This window comes from Paramisgurnus dabryanus, chromosome 7, assembly GCF_030506205.2.
Source record: "Paramisgurnus dabryanus chromosome 7, PD_genome_1.1, whole genome shotgun sequence".
NCBI lineage: Eukaryota > Metazoa > Chordata > Actinopteri > Cypriniformes > Cobitidae > Paramisgurnus > Paramisgurnus dabryanus.
The window spans coordinates 8,578,067-8,595,585 of NC_133343.1; the positions used below are offsets into that span (position 1 = coordinate 8,578,067).

At 40.8% G+C, this 17,519-nt stretch overlaps 1 protein-coding gene across 15 annotated transcripts in view; it reads left to right on the plus strand.

Moving 5' to 3' along the window:
• baz2ba (bromodomain adjacent to zinc finger domain, 2Ba) overlaps window positions 1-17,519 on the plus strand; it is a 90,124-nt gene that overhangs the window by 32,646 nt on the left and 39,959 nt on the right. For all 15 annotated transcript variants that reach the window (XM_065240202.2, XM_065240208.2, XM_065240205.2 and 12 more), the window contains exon 3: window positions 16,837-16,995. In XM_065240202.2, the coding sequence (XP_065096274.1) occupies window positions 16,839-16,995 (157 nt within the window). In that variant the 5' untranslated portion in view covers window positions 16,837-16,838. The remainder of the gene's footprint in view (window positions 1-16,836; window positions 16,996-17,519) is intronic.

A 17,519-nucleotide genomic window follows, 5' to 3' on the forward strand; every position in this document is an offset into this window, starting at 1 on the left:
TTAGGTGCAAATGCGAATTAGCTGGCTAATTCATATGAATTCATACACCGTATTCATACATTTTTGTATGATTTGCTTTGCCTCATGACGTTGGGGTTAGGGGTGGGATTTCGTTATTGTTTTCTTTTATGATAATCCTATGGTTTTGTATGATTCACTTCGTACGAATTAGATGTCGAATTCGAATTAGGTGTAAATGTGAATTAGGTGACTAATTCGTATTAATTCGTACAACCAGATTCGTACATTTTTTTTGTACGATTTGCTTTTGCCTCCATAATGTGGGGGTTAGGGGCGAGGTAAGGTATGGGGTTTTGGTATTGTTCTTTTATGATAATCTTACATCTTTGTATGATTCACTTTGTACGAATTAGATGTCGAATTTGAATTAGGTGTAAATGCGAATTAGGTGACTAATTCGTATTAATTCTTACAACCAGAATCGTACATTTTTGTACAATTTGATTTGCCCCGTGACGTTGGGGTGAGGGGTGGGATTTCGTTATTGTTTTCATTTATGATAATCCTATGTTTTTGTATGAATCCCTTTGTACGAATTAAATGTCGAACTCGAATTCGGTGTAAATGCGAATTAGGTGGCTAATTCATATTAATTTGTACAGCCAGATTCGTAAATTTTTTTTTTTGTACGATTTGCTTTTGCTCCATAATGTGGGGGTTAGGGGCGAGGTTGTGTATGAGGGTTTAGGTATTGTTCTTTTATGATAATCCTACGTTTTTGTATTCACTTCATACAAGTTAGGTGTATGATTCAATTTAGGTGTAAATGCGAATAAGATGGCTAATTCATATTAATTCGTACAACCAGATTTGTACATTTTTGTACGATTTGCTTTTGCACTGTGATGTTGGGGTTAGGGGTGAAGTTAGGGGTGGGATTTCGTTATTGTTTTCTACGTTTTTGTACGATTCACTTTGTACCAATTAATACGAATTAGCCAAGTGGTAAAATACGTACAAATTCTCGTGAGATCACATTGGAATCAAACACATTACACCCTTCTATATACCTTATAGATGTCTATAATATATATATATATTTTTTACATTTTGTTTAATATTGAATTTAAATTTGCCAAAATTAGTACTGAGTCATGCATAAATGCTGTCCTAAGAAGACCTGGGTTGATGGATCCCATTTGGTTCCTCCATGATACAGACAACTCATTTGGCTCGTAGGACAAAAATAAAAATATATCCCAGGCCCAGTTAATTTTACTGTGACGGGCCTGGGTATTGGTATTGATTTGTAAAAGTTGGGTTGTCATGATGCAAATTTGATGCCAAATATAGCTGAGTGAAATTTTGCGAATTATCAAATTATATGCAGTTTAATATACTCCTTAATTTGATCCTAATATTATCTGTAATTATGTGTTTTAATAAACATTTGAAATAACATTAAAGGAAAACATTGAAGGAAACATTTTAGAAATAATTATACAGCGTGTCATTTACATTAAGAAACAAATCAAGAGCCGTAAGTGGTTTAATCTTTTTTTGTCAGCATTGTTATTTCTTTAATATTAATGTGCATGTTTAAATTATTAAACTGAACTGTGTTTTTTTTAAGACCTCACTAAGTGGATATTTGAATCGTCATGTCTTAACAAAACGTGCAAGCAAATACGCATTCAACAATCTGTCAGACAGCACACGGGCACCAAATAGAGTTGGTATCCTTTTGATTCTCAAACCTAGAACCAAAGTACGAGTGATTTTGACATCCTCATAACTTTCTATCCCCTCACTAAACTAGGCGCAAGGTCAAAAATGGCAAAAACATTATTAAAAAAAATAACAAGTTAAAGGTTCTGTAATCCAGCAGTGGCTGATGAATTTCTCCAGTTCGACGGACATGAATGTAGGTTGAAGGTAACAAGTTAAAGTGTCACTCCCTCACAGATTGACGAAATACAAGCGATAAATTTCACACGGCCCAGAGTTCCCCAAGGACAACCGTTTTACCCGAGAGAGAGCCAGTCGGTCGAATTTCCGCTCGAGTTTGTTCGGATCCAAATCTTAAGTCAGAAATGCTCTCTTGTTTGAAACAAGCTTATTTAAAGAGAAGAAACACTGTCATCCATGATGTTGATGCGGACAATGTGTCGCCAGAATGTGCAGCCTAGATCTTACGTGTTTGTGTGTGTACTTGTGTGTGTGCGTCTGTGTGTTATCATTGGGTTCTGTGAGTCATTGGATGTTAATCATTTCCCACACGGGCAAAGTACACACACACACAGAGAGAGAGAGAGCAGCAAACTGTCAGTATCAGCTGTGATAACTGACTGCTATACAGGGCTAGTTTTATTAAGAGCATGTTTACAGCCTGACTTTTAGTCATTAGTCTCTGCCTGTAAACACTTCAAAATCTCATAAACAACAAGGAGTGATTGAACGGCCGTAAATTGCATTAAAGTAGAAAATCTTTTTAGAAAAAGATTTGTATCATTCCAGGAGTATTTTTAGCTACCATTAACCGAATCAAACCGCGTTACGGTAACGCCATTGTTTTCGTTCGCAGTTCGTAAACAAACAAGTAAAGGCAGAGAGCAGGTGCGAGCGAACTGTCGAGGGGGGGCCGAAGATCTCTCTCCTGCTCCGGCCCTCTGGGAGTTTCACACCGGAGAAGCTCCTGGTAATTAAAAGACAATTTTGTGAAATTGATTAGATTATGCTAATCGGGGGAGATAATATCTCGAGAAAGTCTGGGAGTGTGTTAGCGCGCGTACGGGTGGGTGGATACGTGTGTGTGACTGTGATGAGATGGCAGTCCGGTCGCCATTTCAAACCCTTGCAATCCAGCATGCGTGCGTGTCTGAAGATCACGCTCACGCCGCCATTTCACACAGCTCCGCTCGACTGTCTCCGCCGCTCCTGAAATGTCAGAACGATGTTCCCCGGACGAGGCGTGAGGATGTGACAGCTGGCTGCTCACCTGCTGCGTCTGCTTGCGCGTGTCCGCACGCTGGGCTGCTTTTAACTGATTCCGTGTGTCGAAGAGCAATGTTTGTCTCGGATAGAAAAATAACCAAAATCAGCATCTAGGATAAATGGGTTGAGATGAATCAGGTTTTGGGTCAGCGGGTCATAGTTGCAGGCGGCCAATCACATTCAGGCTCCAGCTCAGGCTGGCTGTCGGTGACCTTTGACCCGCTGGATAAGGAATCGATCTTTGACCGCTGAGATTTTGATAAAAAAGACTCTTATTTTGTTTGAGCCGTAAATAAACAAATAAAGAAATAAGCATTCATCTCATTAGTTGCACCGTAGGACTCACAGTAGTAACAACACACACTTGTGCACACATACACACATTATGACTCATGCATGGTATCATCGGAGATGAACAGCCTTGCCTATATTTGGCTGACTAAGTCACATAAACTTCACATAATTGGCTTTCTGTTGGGAAGGAACGAGCGGTGCGGAAGGCGCTCGGAGAGACGGAGAGAATACATAAAGCTAAATGAAGACTATCTCTTTAAACGCCTAATTATGCCATTACGTTAACTAAAGAAAGAAGCTCTGTTCTAAAAAGAACAAGGAAAAACAAATACGGCATTTTAGGCGGAAGGGAGAGGTGCATGGAAATGTCGGAGAGGGAGAGATCGATGCCTACGGGCTTTATTTAGCCAGGACAACAGAACGTGAGCTCATAACACACAAATACACTGCGAGGCTGCTACACTTTTAATATGATCTCTCTATCTTCACTTGTAGACGGACTCCATCCAGATCAACACACCTCCACTCTTGTCGTCCGTATAATGTAACTGGACACAGTGGCTCAGTTCCAAAACATTGACTTCTTTTACATTTATGCATTTGGCAAACACTTTTATCCAAAGCAACTTAGTCCATTACAAGGTATACTTTTTTATATAAAGTATAAAACTTTTGTCGTTTTGCGCTGCCAGTACAATGCTCTACCACTGAGTTATTCAGGAAAACCTGATGTTTACAGAGGTAGCTTCCTGCTATATAAAGTGCACAATAAACTTGGCTTAAAACAGGTTGTTAGTATGTTGCTAAAATAACAACACTAAGCTACTTGATTAAGCATAAAAATGTGTAGGATAAACATATTGGATAAAAAAGTAAATGTTTGAATGTTTTCCAGAGCTCATTACTCTGCATTCTGGAATTGCTTAATCTGCACAGGATACGTGGAATTTAATGATTTATTTCTAAAATGCCTCATTTTGGCCAAATTCCAGGCCATATCACATTGTCTAAAGGCGTTGCTAACTTTAGGGCTTGCATAATGCTGCGTGCACATTACCTGCTACACTTTTGTTGTGTGACACCCGTCTCTTTCAATGAGGTAGTTAAGAGGCATTCCTAATTCTTGTTGTCCTAGTTACAATTATAAACAATTGAGTAACCGTCTACTAGGGCTGCATGATATACCAGGGAAATTATTGTAATAACAGTATATGCGATATACATATAGCAAAAAAAAAAGGTTACGATGACTTACATTTATTTTTACGTGTCTATCATTAGTGTTTTGCATGCTTAGACTGTCCAAATTAGACCAATCAGAAGGGGCCTTACTAAATACCCACCAAGGTATATATACTTGTACTTAAACTGTTATACTATTGGCTAGACCGTGGGCGCAAAGCTGAACCCGTAGAGACAAGCGAGAAAAACGACCTTAAAAAGAACGGTACGTCTGAAATATTTTTTTTGCCTGAATTAGATTTAATTGTATCAGAAGAATTTGTATTACATGTTTATTTCAATATGATGATAATATTTAGATAATATATGGTCGCTGCCCGATGAAACTAACGTATGTCCAAAACGGTTACTTTTCAGGAAGTGAAAAAAAAACATTTTATTTCAAAAGCAGTTGAATGTAGCGTTGTCATACTTGGTACGGCATCTTTACAATGATATAATCCACATTTGACCTAATTTGAGTTTAAATGGACATACGTGCATATTTTACAGTAACGGTGGTCGATACGCGTTCTTCCGATCATTCATTAATTAGAATGGCCAAGTCGCGTTTCATATTGACAGAAGAATACGCTCAGTTTATTAAATAGCCTACATCTTAGTTTATTAAGTACGCTTAGTTTATTTAATATTAATTATAAATTTATTAAATGTCCCTTGCAAACTATGATGGGACAATGAATCGATACACTGACATGGTAATGCTAGACAGATACTTTGTTTGCACAGTCCTACTGTAATTTTGTCACTCCTAGACGTACGTCTGGCGTCAGGGGGGAAACGTTTACCTCGATGAAGGAAAGTCATTGTCTCACAAGGCTATGTTTATTCGGCTATCCAGTGCTGAGTTTCAATGAAACTTCGCGAGACCAGCGAGATGCTTCCACAGGGTGGGAGATAAGCGGCGTGATTGACAGCTTTGACACCAAATGGATATACGTGAAAATCAGATGAAATGATTTCACAATTTTTCATTGGCCATTTAGATATGTGTAGCATACTGTATACAAAAATGAACCTGGACCTTCAATCCGTCAGAAAATCTTAACATCGGCAAAATGGACATACCGGTACGTGGTTTTCATTGGACAGCGACGATATAGATGATTTAAAAAATAGCTAATAAAATGTTCTCTTGGAAAAATGATATACCACAAGAAATAGCGCCACAGAAACAATACGGCATAAAATTTGTCAATATTGTGCTGCCCAGTATTGTGTCACCGGAAAACGCTTTGTCGCACCGTTAAAAAAATGCAGCATGTTAAAACAAAAAAACTGTAAAAAAATAGACATAGTGTCTGTGAATTCATCCATAGGTTTGTGAAGAGCTTTTTTGAAGCTTAAAGTAGGAAAGTAGTATACCACGCATCACTCACGGATAACCGAAAATGGATAAAGAGGCGGGGCATGGGTGAAGCTGAGATGGCTGGTTGCTGAAACCACGCCAACTTAGCTTGATTCTAGTGACAGCAGTGGCAGTTCACCCGTCACTCAAATGGCCACACCCTTATTATGCAGAACTTTAAGGCTTCATATCATTTAAACGGATGAGTTACAAAAATATTCTCCCCCCTCACCGTTGTCATGAAGGGCAAAATTAGCTATACAGACCAAAAATAATTTTCTACCAGGCTGTGCTATAAACATGTTATTTTCTAAAGTTGGGCATTTTAACATGGAGGTCTATGGGAATTGACTCCCTTTTAAAGCCAGAGCCTCTAGCGGCCAGTCGATGAACTGCGGTTTAAGTCACTTCCGTATTGGCTTCACGATAGAGATCAGAAGGTAGCCCCTCGCTTAAAAAAAGTTAAAACATGATTATGCAAGTGAATTTAACATAACATAACATGACGTGGCATCATGACATGAAATAACTTACAAAAGTTAAAGTACTTTTGTTAAGTTAAAGTAACATTAAAAAATATATTGATTTGATATAATTTTTTACAGTGTTTTAATGTGAACGGGGGCACGTATAATGAGACTTCAAACGTTGTACAGGTACATATTGTATTAGACGTTTTGTAAGGGTTGGTCCCTCTGGTTTACCTAACTTCACTCTTCCTGTTCCACTTGAACCGTTACAGCATCTCTTCAATCGGTTGAAGAAACACACGAGGATCTGTTCTCATCTGCTCTCACAATGAATCTGTTTCAAACTTAGTGAGCCTTCTCTGGAAGCAGCTTTTTATGCATTATAAAGTTTTAAAGTTGTAAATGTAGTTATGATTTATTTAATAATGAAAGTACTGATAATAAGTAAAGGATTTATAGTGTCTTTAAACTAAGAAGCATTCAAACAAAGTTCAAGTTCAAGACTAACATGCATTTGGTTGAATTATTTGTAAACCAAGTCTCATACATTTTATGATATCTGCATATCTATATTGAATTTATTTGAAAGTATTAAATTGCACCTGTCAAGATGACTCGCAGTGTCTCCGGATGAGGCTGTGTTATTAGTTTCATGGGACATTCTGAGGTATAGCAACAAACAGTGGAATGTCGCCATTGGCCAATGAAAATCAAGCATTCTACTATATTTACGCTTAGTAGAATATACAGCTATGCCTTTTGCATCCTTGTATTCACACTTACATTTACATTCATGCATTTGGCAGTGCATACATTAGTGCATTACAAGGTAGGTATATGGGTCCGAACCCATGACCTTTTGCACTGTTAACACAATGTTTTACCACTGAGCTATACAGGAGCATGCACAGTTGCTGTCTATGTAGAGCGTCCTGAATCCTGTCACTCACAAAGCTATGTTTTTCAACTGCCTATGTAGGAAAGAGTCAGTGAGACAACTGGGTAGGATTTTGGAACCGATTGTAAATTTCTGCCCCCCTTGTTCCTTTTCATTTTTTATTTCTTTCCTGTCAGCTTCTCTTACTTGTGATGGTGGGAGGCTGATGCAAACTGGTGGGCTGCATTGTAATCCAGGGCCTGGGAAGGTCTGCGGATCAGACTCTCTAAGCGTCCCTTGGCCTTGAAGCCCCCCTGCTTGCTTGCCGGTCTGCCCGCCTGCAATCCTTGGCAATGTCATCATTTTCTCATAAATCCCTCCTGCATCTGCCCTGACCCTTGAGACTGACTCCGCCCACAATTGGGTGATTGACAGCTCACAGCAGACCCACTGAATCCATTTAGTCCTCGCGGATTAGTCACAGGTTTCGCTAATTTTGTATCTCTGTGTGTGTGTGTGTGTTGCTATATATGTGCGTGGGATTCCGGGCGGTTTCCACGCGCGGCTTAGCCCACCTTTGTTTTAAAGATCGGGATCAAAAGTGCAACAGTAACTACGTAATCCGACGCCTGTTTGTCGCCAGAGCGCCCGGTAATCGTAATCGCCTTGAAATATTGTTGCGGTTGTCACCATGTGTTCGTCCTGGCACTTGGAAAATTCTCTGGAAGGCTGCCGGTATAGTAGAAAAAGCTTGAGCTCATAGATGGGTGGCAGAGAGATGGTTTGGCTGCCCAGATGCCGGCTGTCCTCAGACAGGTTTGTCTGAGGAGGTCATGGCGGTGCAGGAAACTTCAATGTGCATTTTAAGCTAAAATTAGGCAGACGGTTAGACGGGTCCGGATTAAGCCTGGAGGCCAGAAAGAAGGAATGAAAACAAAGAGCGAGAGAGACAGGGTGAGAACAGAAACAAGAGATGGCTGGGGTGTAAAACAAAAAAAAAGTCAGTTGTTATCTTGATTTATTTTTTATTTGGATATTTTTAGACCTGCTTGAATTAAAATGCAAACAGTTGTGCTGTGCTGGAGGACAAGTCGAACGGTAAAACCCTCTTGGAAAGTTGCCATTGTAAATTAATCCCATTTTAAAGACCATAAATATTCAGATGGACATTTTAGGCCTTTGTGTCACATCTTTTACAGTTTTCGGACATGAGCATTATATTCTTAAAATGATGTGACAAGTTGCTTTAAAAATGCTTTTAAAGAAATGTTTACAAAAAGATTTAAAGTCCTCGTGAACCGGAAGTCGTGATCGACTTCTGTGTTGTAATGTAGGCCTATATGTCCTAGCAAAAACATGTATCACTTGAGGAAATAGTGTGCATGGGTTGTGTCTTTCACTGTGCTTTGATTGGATATTGAAAATTTTTATTTTATTTTAAAATTAAACAATTGAAGGGGGCGGAGTTTACGGATGCTGACATCATCAGAGCCACAAGTACTTTTTCAGATTTTGATTGAAGTTTATGATGGCACATGAAAAATTATAATTTTTTTGTTTTTGTTTTTATTAAACACTGCAATATTACGTTAAAAAATAAATTGTCATTTTGACATCATTGCAACTTCTCCTCATTTTAAAGGGATATGTAATAAATTAACTAATAAGTGTTTATATTCCTAAACAACACAAATGGCTTGTGACTATTAAATTATGTAAGGTGATATTGTTTGTGAGTGTTTTGGTGATAAATGCTATAAAATTACAAGAATATTAAGATACTTGGTGTGTGCCTGCGTTCGTGTGTGTGTGTTTCATGGGGACTGGAGTTTGTCATACTGTTTGTTTCTCTTATTGTGTAGCGGGGTTGTCACCACCAACAAATCACCCCAAACTACCTCTTTCCATCTCCCTCCCTCTCTCTGTCACATCTTTGCCCCTGTTTAGCTGAAAACGAATCTCTAATTTCACAGTTATCATCATAACCTCATAATGAATAATGCAGAGTTATTCAAAGAACCAATCTATAACTTATTAATTGCAGGCTTTTCTCATTCTCTCTTTCTCTCACTCACTCACTTACTCTCCCTCCCATTCCTCTTTTCATATAGAAATATGATGACTCTTGTGTTATTGCAGCGACACGATGATTTTACTCCCTTTTGAATGTTTAAATCATCACTTGCCACGGTCAAACACACGCACACACATACTGCACCGTCTACAGTGATAGTATTGCCGAACCGCGCGCCTGTCTCACCAATCAGCATTGTTTCTTCAGCTGATGGTTTTTCACACTGATCAATAGTAGGTATTTCTGCCGCGTCCCATCTGAAACAGGAGATGGATTTTCTCATCAGCTTTACGCTTTTGTCAATGTAAACACGCACACACACGCAGGATGAGATGCGGGAAGGGCAGGATGTGCGAAGCTGTAAATCATGTTTATGATGGTAATACAGGTATAGATCAGTGTGTTGATGGAGAGAAGAATTGAAGTGATGAAACTGTGTGTAGTGTAATTATGTATATGTCTGTTGCGCGCGAGTGTGTGTCTGTGCATCTGTGTGTGTGTATTTAAAAGTGAAAGCGAGCACATATATAAATGCCATTTGCATTATGGTGCATGTCTTTAGCCACTGTAAATATTAGTGGATCTTGTGTGTGCATCATGATTTGTGTGTTTGTGTGTGTATATCTATGAGAGAGAGAGAGAGATAAAGAAAGAGAGATACTTGTGTGCATTTTGCTGAATGTGTTTGTGTGGATTTTAATGGAGATGGCACAGGGACATTGAGCATTTACACACACACACACACACACACACACTGATCTCTCTGTAATGGAGTGTCTAAATATATCCGGTTTTTGCTGGATCTGCTGCCTCCGGAGTGAATAAGAAATGGGCTTCAGTAACGGACAGAATATCTCTCTTTAACATACTTACTCACTTTTACTTTCACCGTGTCGACACTACAAGCGACGTGATGTGACAAAACTAGATCAGTAGTTTTCACAAAAACTAGAGCAGTCTAGTTTTGTCACCTTGTATCGCTTGCTGTCAGTGTAGACAGGGTGCACACTTTTTTTAGGCACACACACACACTGAGTCTGCTGTAGTAAGCCAAACATCTAATGATCCTCAATGGTCCCGCTGGGATCTTATGGAGGTCAGAGAATGGCAGCGTATCCAGTGGGAAACTTCACGCTCATCTGAACGGACCAATCAGCTTGCATGTCTCATTTACCATCGTGGTGTCAAGCATGTTTCGTAACAGAGGTTATGCCGGTTGAAAAGTAACATTCATCTTTTGGCTCGGTGCGGACTGCAGATGATTTAAAAGGAAAATATTATGGTTATTCCTAAACTGGGACGATTGTCAAATCCTTTTTTTAATCTTTTAAAGTAATATAGCGAGAACAGGGAACAGAGGTTCAAAAGGGGTAAACAGCTTGCATTTTTTTTTACGAGTCCAAGTGAGAAAGCCTTGATTGTTTCAGGATTTGGATGAAGCCCATATCAAATAAGTGCAAGGAGAAATCAATAGTAAAAGAGCTGACATTGTATTTATTTAGGTAAAGCACTTACGTATGGTTGCATAACATCCTTTGAAGGTCCCCTGTAGGCAAATATGATTGGGAAAGTTGCAAGCTAAATTCAAACTGCATTGTGTCCACATAGGCTCACAGTCTTGTGTAAAGCCTTATGCCAAAGGATGTAAGGACTTCGGGAGTATGTACACTAGAGCGTATGTTTTCAATTGTTTCCAATGGAAGCGCTGCGTTTTTCAAAAACACCAGCAGCTCTCTGTGGTTTTTCTGTGCCGAGAGTTGAAAAATTTTCAACGTTGGGTGAAACGCTCCGCTCGTCAATGTCACTTCTCAATCTGCCGTCCAATCACAATAGAGGATGGGCAAATATCACAACAACCAAACGGCGCATTGTTCAACGACTGATAAACAAAGCAGAAGTGTCAGCAACCAAAGTGCTTGGTTTTAAACATTCTGGGAAGTGCCGACAATCTGCGTCAACCTGGCGTGTTCAGCCACGTTTAAACGGTTTGGTGTACACGCCCCCTTAAGCTTGTAAGTTTAAAAGGAGGGCGAAAATGTTTCGATATGATCGTTAGTGTGTGTATGAATGCATCAGTTCTGTTTTTGGGATTACATGTAGTGGGCAGTTCACATTTTGCATCTTTTGCAGGCGCAAATACGGTATTTTAAATGTAGATGGCAAATAAAGAGTGGCACGTTTGCGTCACGCACATCGTGCGACATGCTTTATTTTCTGGGTGCATTTCCGCCACAGCGAGGTGAACGATGCTTAAACTTTTCATAATGCAACGTCGAACGTGCGGTTAAAAAGGAGGAGGAAAGTGGCGCGGTCGCGTTTTCCACATGGTTTTAGACGCGAAATGTAAACCGCTCCTAAAGGGGGTCACATAACGGACGCGCAGCTCAGCGCCAAACAGCGGCGCGACTTTCTTAAAAAATGTAACGTATTGTTTTCTATGAGTATAGAAAACAATACTGTCCGCGGCGCCCAGCTACAACTCAGGAAGTTGCTCAAATCCCTATCGCACCACATAGCGTCACTCACATAACATTGAATAACATCATATTTGTCCCAAATTGTTAGCGATTAACATTGTCTGCTAACGTATATTTTGCATTTTGAAGTAGTCACTATCTGACTAAGCTTGCGCTATTTAATGTGCACTTCCGGTGTACGATACCTCCGAGTTGTCCTAGACGCGACACGGCGTGACGCTGAGCTGCGCATCCGGTGTGCAACCCCCTTAAGGCTGCTTGTTGACTGCTTCACACACACCCTTCAGTACCCCAATGTGGACATGACTGCGTGTGTGTGTGTGTGTGTGTGTGTGTGTGTGTGTGTGTGTCAGTGCCAGCAGGCCTAAAGGAATGTGTGTGTGATGCTCTCCAATTGACTTTAAGTGGGATCTACGAAAACATTTGCATGCCTCATCCATCCGCCATTTCACACCAGAAGAAAGACAGCTTCGAGGGGAGGTTAAAAATTAATCCAAAAATAACTTCCTGTAACAAACAGACATGCTCATTAACTTTGCGATGAGCAGTGAACAGGATTTGCCCTTGTAGGACAGGGGGGCGCATTTGTGCATGTGTGTTTCTATATTTTGTCTCTCACTTTGCATTGTTTGCGTGGCATCGTGCTGCCAGACGATCCGCCCTGTGTATATCTTCCTATCTGTGTTGCTGTGGAAGCAGATCTGGTGACTTCTCACCGGACCACAGAACAGCTCACGGACGATAGGCCGAAGTATCCCAGCATGCATCTTTCCACCATCTGTCACAGACCCTTTGTTTGGGTGTGGGTTGAGCTGCTGGTTTCTGGTTACTCATAACACACAAAGAGACACACATACACACACACACACACATTACGGCTTTAAATCACGTTCCCATCCAGGTTTTCTTTGGACTTAGCCTTTCTGTGTAGTGTAGTACAAGAGTGCGGTTTGTCACGGTGGAAAGATGTATTGACATGATCAATGGTATCTGCCTATTTGAGTTAGGATGAACCGGACTGCTCGGCTCAAGCTTTCCGAACCGACGCGCCTGCAAGGAGCCGTGGAAAAACTGGCAGCTTTTAGCTCACGGAAATCAGTTTGATCAGTTCGACCCTGCCACCCTGTTTTACTTAAAGAGCTTTAGATTATTCAGCCGTGTGGCGGGGCACACACACGCACAGACACACATGTAAAATCTAATACCTTCTCACTCACAGCTGAGACAGCTCAAGAAAGAAAGGTGAATCCCACACCTCTTTCTAAAGGTCACCGCCCACATATCATTTCTTTTTGCCGTCCACCTCCCCTCACTGATTTAGATACTGTTTTTTTTTAACGTGCTGCTTCACATGCTCTCTCTCCCCCTCTCTCTCTCTCCGTGCATCCTGGGACACTGACGATGGTCTGACTGCCAGTGTCACCAAGCAACCATGTCTTGCGACAGTCAAAGCCATCTCACGCATCAGGAAAACAGCTTCAGCCAATGGTGTCGCAGTGCTGCGGCCAATCAATAAATCAGTAGGGCCAACACTCGTTTGTTAGAATCCCACACTTTTGTTTTGTCGTACCATTAAACATCATTAATGCAGGTGTCCTGTGTACTCCGTTGTAGAAACAAGTGTGTTCGCTTCTGCATCCTGTTAGAACAGGGAATTAGCAGCGATATGAGGTGAAAGGTCACTGTTCCCCAGCCGCAGGTCACAGGGAAGGTGGCAGGCTTGCGGGAGCATCGTTGGGTGCGAGTCGAACGTGTGCCGGTTGAAGAAAATGGAGTCTTTGTGTCGGCCTGGTTGCTGGCGCGCTCTGATTAGCACTGATCCATGCTGACGACTCTGTTGGCAGATTAGCGTGGCTAGCATTGGCCATCTGTTACTACGGGCCATAACAAGTGAGAAGTGTGGGTCACATACGCACACACATAAACACACGCGACCACACACATTTGTTTTTCCATCATTCATTTCTTCTAGGGTTTATACAATTTTTTTTTAGCACCTATCCCTAACGAAAACCTTTACAGGGAACCTTTTTGGATTTTTAGATTATGAATAAAATGTAACATTTTTAAAAATAATAGTTCATCCAAATATGAAAATTCCTCACTTTTCATATGTGGGCGAGCTGTACCTTTTGCCTACACACGTAGACACACACATAATAAATAAGGACTTATACCCTATACCCTGTCTTTCCCTTTTTTAAATCTTATGCACACACACTCGCATGGTTGCTTACACACTCTCCCAAACAGAGCAACCTCAGCAGTATATTTCACTGCCTCAGGAGTGTATGATTGATTTTCAGGTTAAATTAAATAACACACAGCTTTATGTAGTGTCTCTCTCCGGTTGCACGTTCCTGGGAATCGAGTTCGCGTTTCTCCCGGCCAACAGAAGATCCGAGGGTGCCGTCCATATTGCACGGTTTAAACATATCCCACAAAGCGCTCGGATCACGATTAACATATGATTCGCTCATTCGCAGGATCCGGGACCTGCTGTTTTTCCGACAATCTCATTGGCCGCGTTCACCGAGTCAAATTAATTACGCAGCTCGTGGAGATTACGATGCCTGCCTTCCAGTGTCACAGTGGAAGATGGCTAATTAGCTATAAAATCAGACTAATTCTGATGCTAAAGCTGTTTTAATTTCTGATAATTAAGTCAGGATTGGATCCTTAAATACCCAGGCATACCATTATTGTGGTAATCACGGTTGTTGTTATGAATTATTTTGAGGCCCTCGCCTGTTACCATTGATGTTTAAGGTAATCAGGCTAAGTGACTAGTTGGAAAGAGGTAGTCGATGTAATTCACTCTCCGGGAGACACACTGTTATACATTGTAGAAAATAAAATATTGCGCTTTTGGACGTCTGACAGGAGTAAATGGATGGATTTGAGTTTCGGTGTATGCGTTTGTGTCCTTTAAAGGCTGTCAATCGTAAAGATAATTCTCAAATGAAATAATGTGGTTGTTTTTTTAAAGATGCAAAACTTTCTTGTAGAGATAACATTTGCGTTAGATAATGATATAATAGAGAGAATTAATTTAGATAAAAAAAGTATTAAAGGAAATTTTGGCTATATTGGCCAATAATGTGTTGGTCAATTTTTGTCCAATAGTTAAAAAAAACAAATATAGTCATCATGGTCGATATGTCCTGTCAATCAAAAGAGAACAGGAAAATGCAAATGAATTTGAGTTCTGTGTATAGAAAATGTAATAAAAACATCACTAGTTTAATGTTGAATGTTAATAGTTATTATTATATGAATGAATAACATTCAGAAAATGTATTTTTTTTAATTTAGTTAATATAACTATTGCAATTGACAGATATCAGTCTGAATAATCGGTATCGGTGGAAATTTTTTATATCGGTGCATCTTTAATAATAATGATAGGTAATTGATAAAAACTGTTCCTGTAGCTGAATTGATAAAGCATTGTATTAATAACCCAAAGGTCATCATGGGTTCAATCCTAAAGATCACATTCAAATAAAATGTATAACTTGAATGCACTGTATGTTGCTTTGAATAAAAGCACATGCCAAATGCATAAAATGTAAATGTGTGTTTTGTCCTAGTGCTTATGTGTGATTTGCTGACATCCACAAATTGCATTTAAATTTTCAAAATTGCATGTTTACACTGTTAAATCTTTGTCTTACGTGCTACTTGAGGTAGAAAACTGGCATTCATTTACAGTAACCTGACATAAACTTCAATTGGAAAGGTCGTGACCTGGTGACCTTTGACCTTCGGAAAGGCAGTCAAAGATAGTTTAAAGGCAGAGTGCATGATTTTTGAAAAACACTTTGTAAAGGGAGTCGGGCCGAGTACCAAAACACACTTGTAGCCGACATCGTTGCCTGGGTTGCGTATGTGTGGGGCGGGTCTATCAAAAGAAGGTCCAGATTCTATTGGGGTAGGGGCGTGTTTGTTTAGGTGATTTCAAATGTCAACATTGGCTTTCAGAGATCATGCACCCCGCCTTTAAAAGCAGAGATGCAGGGATGATCCAGAGACAAGAGAATGAAGGACAGGTGGAAAGAGAAGGGGTGGGATGCTAACAAGCAGAGTGGCAGATTGTGGCCTCTGTCACTGTTTATGCCAATATGCAAACACCTTCTGTGTGTATGTGTGTGTCTGTGTGTGAATTTGTGTATTTGTTGGCCATCAGAATTGCTCATGGATGAGAGCTGCTAGTTGACATTCCATGGACGTTTCCATTTTTGAGATCTAATCGGCGTGTGTAGCAGTGAGACACAACAAGACGAACAACTCGGGGGACGGGCGACGAGTGTTTATATAATGATGGAATACCAGAAGCATGCGTGCTAAACTGTGGCATTCTTTAACGTGTCCAAGGTGGAATATAATCGTGTGGAAACGATACGCAGCCAACCTTAAATGCGGCCCACCAGACACTTCGTGCGTCTTCAGGAATCGGTTTCTTTCCGCAAAAATCTGTATAAATCGCAAGCTTACACCGCTAAGCGCTAATCATATTTTCATTACAGTACACATGCGTTCGGTTCGAGAAAAAGACGCTTGCGGGTCTGTGTGTGGGTATGTAGGCTGCGTGCGCTCGCTCGTGCGCCCGCCCTTAATTTGAGTCTGTCTCCAAACTGTGAAATCTCCACAGAAACAGTTAAAGGCGTAATTTGCCTGTTAAGCACATCAAGTGTGAGAAGGCTTGTTTTACGCTGTGTAAAAACGGCTGTGAATAGTCTTGTAAATCAGCGCGCTGTTCACTTCGTGTGCGAGAGCGTGTCAGTCTCTTTTCTGTCCCATTGAAGTGGGTCTCGTCAGCGAATGAATGGTTAACGTGACAACCCGAACAATCCCTCTGCCCGAACGGGTCATTAACGCGCGGCCCTGTAGAAATATGCTCGTGAGACTGGTGCGTCTTACGAGCAGATGTATGTGTGTGTGTGTGTGTGTGTGTAAAGACTGACTGGTGTTAAATAGAAATATTGTTCATGCCAAGTGAGATGTGAAAGAAAGAGTGGCAGGACGAGTGCGCTCCTGTGTGTGTGTTTGTGTGCGTGCGAGCTCGCTCTAATTATCGATTGAATTGTCCTTGACAGATATGGAGTCTGGAGAAAGGCTGGCCTCGCCTTCTTCCACCCCGCTCTCCGTTCACGCCACCACCTCTGCGTCCTCCTCTTCCTCATCCTCCTCCTCAGCAGCCTCCAATGCCAAGAGTAGCCTGAACCACGGAGCCACGGCCTCGATCAGCACATGCGGTAAGAGCGTGCACTTTCATGGCCTGATGCAAGGGTTGCTTTTTGTTACACTCCAAAAAGTGCTCAGTCAAAAATCTCACACACCCCACCACATTCACACACAAACAGTGTCACATGTCGCACGGGGATGCTTTGAACATGCTAGTTTAGACTGCGTGGTTGGCGGCAGACCGGAGACTGGTGTCATCAGGGACCTCTCTTCCTGTCTGATGAAGCACCGTTTCTTTTAGTTGTAGTGACATCTCAAAAAGTGCAAATCGTTTCTGCTTTTTGAAGCTTGCCTTGATAAGGCACAAAGTCTCAGTCTGTTGCTCTGTTCTGTTAAAGGAATAGTTTGCACACAAAAATAAGAAAAGGGAATAGGAACTGATGATGCTGAGGTCATAAGAATATTACATACAGCTGCAATACACATTTACAAGGTATTATAATAGTTTGGTTTGAGCTGCATCTCACCCTGCAAAGGGTGGGTGTTTCGGAGCTATTTTTATTTGTTTGTTTTCTATAAACATGCTAAACTGATT